At 65.0% G+C, this 5,537-nt stretch overlaps 1 protein-coding gene across 1 annotated transcript; it reads left to right on the forward strand.

Moving 5' to 3' along the window:
* Window positions 1-216: 216 nt before the first annotated feature.
* On the forward strand, window positions 217-5,437 carry LOC113941322 (collagen alpha-1(II) chain-like; the record flags this gene model as incomplete). The annotated part of the gene is given in 16 exon segments (XM_027632485.1): window positions 217-282; window positions 389-496; window positions 630-683; window positions 763-816; window positions 1,426-1,587; window positions 1,683-1,790; window positions 2,577-2,624; window positions 2,626-2,685; window positions 2,859-2,912; window positions 2,995-3,102; window positions 3,511-3,564; window positions 3,650-3,757; window positions 3,906-3,959; window positions 4,139-4,246; window positions 4,344-4,632; window positions 5,250-5,437. Coding segments are annotated over 16 exon segments (1,623 nt in total), but the record flags the coding sequence as incomplete, so codon positions are not given.
* Between the last annotated feature and the right edge of the window lie 100 nt (window positions 5,438-5,537).

Below are 5,537 nucleotides of genomic sequence, written 5' to 3' on the forward strand. Positions count from 1 at the left end.
TCCCCTCATTTACCTCATTTACCCCCCTTGCTTACCTCATTTACCCCCTTATTTACCTCATCTACCTCACCATTTATTTCATTTACCCCATTATTTACCCCCTCATTTACACACCTTGTTTACCTCATTTACCCCATCATTTACTGCTCTCATTTACCCCTTCTACCCCCTCATTTACCCCCCTCACTGACCTCCTGCCCCTCATCCACCTCCCATCTCTCCGCACAGGGGGAGCGTGGGGAGCCCGGAGCCCCTGGTCCCGCTGGATTTGCCGGACCCCCGGTGAGTATTTGGTCCTGGTGCCCCCAGTTCGGGTCCCGGTGCCCCAGTTTGGGTCCTGGTGCCCCTGGCTTCAGATCCCCCCTCTGAAAGCAGCCCCTTCCCACAGGGTGCCGACGGGCAACCGGGTGCCAAAGGCGAGCAGGGAGAGCCCGGGCAGAAGGGTGATGCCGGTGCCCCTGGTCCCCAAGGCCCCTCTGGGGCCCCTGGCCCACAGGTGGGTACAGTCAGAGCCCCCCGAAACGGGGGTGAACACCCCGGGGGTCCCTTTCCCCTGGAAATTTGGGGAACCCCAAATTGCACCCCCCACCCTCTCCCGTGTCTCTCACTGGTTTTCCTCCTCTTCCCAGGGTCCAACTGGTGTAACTGGTCCCAAAGGAGCCCGGGGTGCTCAAGGACCCCCTGTGAGTATTGGGGGAAGGGAGAGGGGTGCAGGGAGGGGGCTGGGAGGGGGGCTGAGCCACCTTCCTCCTCCTTCCCCAGGGAGCCACTGGATTCCCCGGAGCTGCCGGACGCGTCGGACCCCCCGGCCCTAACGTGAGTTGGGAGCAGCCAGGATCCAACTGAGGGGCAACTGGGATCACTGGGGGGCAACTGGGTTCACTAAGGGGCAACTGGGATTGATCAGGGGCAACTGGGTTCACTCTTGAGGAAACAGGGATCACTTGGCAACAGGGATCACTGGGGGGGCAACAGGGATCACTTGGAAGCAGCTGGGATCACTTGGGGGCAATCAGGATCACTTGGGAGAAGCCAGGATCATTTTGGGGCAACTGGGATCATTCAGGGGCAACTGGGATCACTGAGGGGGCAACTGGGATTGCTCAGGGGCTACTGGGTTCACTTGGGAGGAAACAGGGATCACTTGGCAACAGAGATCACTTGGGGCAAGTGGAATCAGTGGGGGGAAACAGGGATCACTTAGGGCAAGTGGAATCACTGGGGGGAAACAGGGATCACTTGGGAGCAGCCAGGTTCACTTAGGGGCAACCAGGATCATTTTGGGGCAACTGGGATCACTCAGGGGTAACTGGGATCCCTGGGGCTTTCCCAGGGCTCTCCAAGCCCGGGAGCCCCACAGGACGAGGATAACAAAGGTGGAAAAGCCCCTTCTGTTGGCACTGAACCCCATCTTGTCCCCCTCAGGGTAACCCAGGCCCCCCCGGGCCCCCCGGCTCCGCTGGCAAGGACGGTCCCAAGGGTGCTCGAGGCGACGCCGGACCCCCGGGCCGTGCCGGGGACCCCGGGCTGCAGGGCCCCGCCGGCCCCCCCGGGGAGAAGGGAGAGCCCGGCGAGGACGGTCCCGCGGTACATTTAGGGGGGGGCACCTCCCTTTCTGCCCGTAAGGGCCCTGCCACCACCCCCCTCCCGGGCTCTGACCCCCCACCTCTGCCTCCCCCCAGGGTCCTGACGGGCCCCCGGGTCCCCAAGGTTTGGCGGGACAGCGCGGCATCGTCGGCCTCCCCGGGCAGCGCGGGGAGAGGGGCTTCCCCGGCCTGCCGGGGCCATCGGTGAGTGCTCACCCCCGGGATCAGCCCCTGTGTCACCCCCGGTTGTCACCCTCACTGTCGCCCCCTGTGTCATCCCCTGTGTCACCCCGTGTCACTGCCTAATTTCATTCCCTTCCATCCCCTGTGTCACTCCCTGTGTCACCCCCCGGGCTCAGCCCCTTCCATCCCCTGTGTCACCCCCAATGTCATCCCCTGTGTCACCTCCTGGGCTCAACCCTTTCCATCCCTTGTATCACCCCCTGTGTCACCCCCTGGGCTCAACCCCTTCCATCCCCTATGTCACCCCCTGTGCCACGCCCTAATTTCAGCCCCTTCCACCCCCTGTGTCACCCCCTGTGTCATCCCCTTCCACCCCCAGTGTCACCCCCTGTGTCACCCCCTGTGTCACCCCATGTCATCCCCTGTGTCACCCCTAAATTCAACCCTTTCCACCCCCAGTGTCACCCCCTGTGTCACCCCCAGGCTCAACCCCTTCCACCCCCAGTGTCACCCCCAGTGTCACCCCCAGTGTCACCCTCTGTGTCACCCCCTAATATCAGCCCCTTCCACCCTCTGTGTCACTCCTCAGGCTCAGCCTCTCCATCCCCCGTGTCACCCCCTGTGTCACCCCCTTCCTCCCCCCGTATCACCCCCAGGTTCAGTCCCCTGCACCCCCTGTGCCCGATGGCAGCAGCCGCCTCCCCCCGGTAGCTGCTGGAGCTGCTCCTTTGGGGGCATTTCCCGGGGGAAGGGCTGCGCCGGGATCTCCCTCTCAGGGATCTTGTCCTCCCTTCCCCTTTCCTCCAGGGCGAACCCGGCAAACAAGGAGCACCCGGCTCTGCTGGCGACCGAGGCCCCCCCCGGCCCCGTGGGTCCCCCCGGCCTGACGGGTCCCGCTGGAGAACCCGGCCGAGAGGTGGGTGGGGAGGGGGCACAGGGGGCAGCCCCCTAGCCCGGGTGACCCCCGTGCTGCCCCCCTCCCCTGCCCTGTGCCCCTGCTCCCGGCCATCATCGGGCTCTGCCGTGGGTTTTTGGCTCGGAGAGGGGAGTTTTCACCCAGCCGAGCCTTGATTCCTCCTCTTCTCCCAGGGAAATCCCGGCTCCGACGGTCCCCCGGGAAGAGACGGCGCGGCCGGAGTGAAGGTGAGTTGGCCGTGAATTCCCTCCCACGCCCCCCGTGCCCCCAGTCCCGCGGCTCTGACGCCGCTCCCGTGTCCCTGCACAGGGTGACCGAGGCGAGACGGGGCCCGTGGGTGCCCCCGGTGCTCCCGGTGCTCCCGGCGCTCCCGGGCCCGTGGGTCCCACCGGCAAACAAGGAGACAGAGGCGAGACGGTGAGTGCTGGAATGGTGGGTCTGAGGGTTTTTTTGGGAGAGACAGGAACCACCCCGAGGGCAGGTCAGGGAAGAGTTAGGGAGTCATTGGGGTGGGGGAGCCAGGTGGGTGCCTTTAGTGCCCGGCAGGGATTCAGTGGTGCCCCGAGCAGCTCCGAGAACCTTCCTCAGGATTCCTGAGCACCCTGCTGGGGCTCTGCCTGGGGGGCTGTGAGCCCCAGGAGCTGGAGTAGGGAATATCTCCACTTCCAAGGATCATTTGGGTGCGATGCTCCAGCTGAGGGTGTTTAAAGATGCCAATTCCCAGCGGTGGGGCCAGTTTGGACACCCCCAAAGGCAGAGAGCACCCCCTGCCCCCAGCTTCCCGTGCTCCCAGCTGCTTCTGACCACCCTCTTTTCTCTCCCCAGGGTGCACAAGGTCCCATGGGTCCCTCTGGCCCTGCTGGCGCTCGGGGGATGCCGGTGAGTGACACCAGGACAGCCGTGGGTCGTGTCAGGTGGGGGTCTGCCACTCCTGGCCTGACACGGCCCCCCCCTCCCATTCCAGGGTCCCCAAGGGCCTCGTGGTGACAAGGGCGAGACAGGAGAGGCTGGAGAGAGAGGGCTGAAGGGTCACCGTGGCTTCACCGGGCTGCAGGGTCTCCCTGGCCCCCCCGTAAGTGCTGGTGTGGGGACCCCGGCCCCCCACAGCTCCCTGGAGCTGGATGTGGCCACGGGCAGAGCCCCAAGGCCAGGTGAAGGCTTTGCTGGAGCTGAGCATCCCCTGATGCCAGGTTTAACCATCACCCCCCCTCCCTTCTCAGGGTCCTTCTGGAGACCAAGGTGCTGCTGGTCCTGCAGGTCCCTCCGGTCCCAGGGTAAGTCCTGGGGGGGAATGAGAGGAAAAGGAGTTTGGGGGGTTGAGAGGAAAAGGAATTTGGGGGGGTGAGAGGAAAAGGAGGCACCTCTGTCCTCGAGCCTCTGCCTGGGTCAGCTGATGGCAGGAGCTGAGGGCTGCCCAGCACCTTCCCTGACCTCCCTTTTGGGGCTCTTTTAGGGTCCCCCCGGCCCCGTGGGCCCCTCTGGCAAGGACGGCTCCAATGGCATGCCCGGCCCCATCGGCCCCCCCGGGCCCCGCGGGCGGAGCGGAGAACCCGGCCCTGCGGTGAGTGACACCCCCCGGGATGGGCAGGGCGAGGGGAGGGGGGTCCAGCTGCCAGGGCAGCCCCCCAGCACGGGATTGCATCTCCTTCCTCTCACAGGGTCCTCCTGGAAACCCGGGTCCCCCCGGCCCCCCCGGTCCCCCCGGCACCGGCATCGACATGTCGGCGTTCGCGGGGCTGGGCCAGCCCGAGAAGGGCCCCGACCCCATCCGGTACATGAGGGCGGACGAGGCCGCCGGGAGCCTGAGGCAGCACGACGTGGAGGTGGACGCCACGCTCAAGTCCCTCAACAACCAGATCGAGAGCATCCGCAGCCCCGAGGGCTCCAAGAAGAACCCGGCCAGGACCTGCCGCGACATCAAGCTCTGCCACCCCGAGTGGAAGAGCGGTGAGGGCTCCGCTCTGCGGGGACCAGGGACCCCCAGGAACGGCCTGGAGCTCTGTCAGGGGTGGGGTGGGGTGGGGTGGGTGTCAGGGAAAGGTTCTTCCCCCAGGGGGTGGTTGGCACTGAACAGGCTGCCCAGAGCAGTGGGCACAGCACCAAGGAGGGTTTGGACTCTTGGGGACGGGCCTGTGCAGCGCTGAGGGTTGGACAGGATGGTCCTTGTGGGTCCCTTCCAACTCAGATTCTGGAATTCTGGGATGGCCTGGAGCTGTGCCAGGACGGGCTCAGGTTGGATTTTGGGAAAAGGTTCTTCCCCCAGAGAGTAGTTGGGCACTGACCAGGCTCCCCAGGGCAGTGGGCACAGCCCCAAGGCTGCCAGAGCTCCAGGACGGATCCAGTTTGGATGCTCCTCTGGGGCACAGGGTGGGATTTTGGGGTGTCCTGTGCAGGGCTGAGGGTTGGACTGGATGATCCCTTCCAGCTCAGCATACCCTGTGAAATGAAAAAGAGCCTCCTCCTTCCCCGTCCCTCTCCCTCAGCCTCTCACACCCAGCAAGGCCAAGTCAGGTGCTCCAACCCCCAAACCCTCACCCTCACACCACCCTTTGCCCTCCCTGCAGGAGACTATTGGATCGACCCCAACCAGGGCTGCACCTTGGACGCCATCAAAGTCTTCTGCAACATGGAGACGGGCGAGACCTGCGTGTACCCCAACCCCAGCAGCATCCCCAGGAAGAACTGGTGGACCAGCAAGGCCAAAGAGAAGAAGCACGTCTGGTTTGCAGAGACCATCAACGGCGGCTTCCATGTGAGTGTCTCCCCCGGGGCTGGGGGTGGAGGTCGAGCAGGGGGGTGGAGGTCGAGCAGAGATGTGGAGGTTGAGCAGGGGGGTGGAGGTTGAGCAGGGG

Source organism: Corapipo altera, unplaced genomic scaffold, assembly GCF_003945725.1.
Source record: "Corapipo altera isolate COAL_440 unplaced genomic scaffold, ASM394572v1 55520, whole genome shotgun sequence".
NCBI lineage: Eukaryota > Metazoa > Chordata > Aves > Passeriformes > Pipridae > Corapipo > Corapipo altera.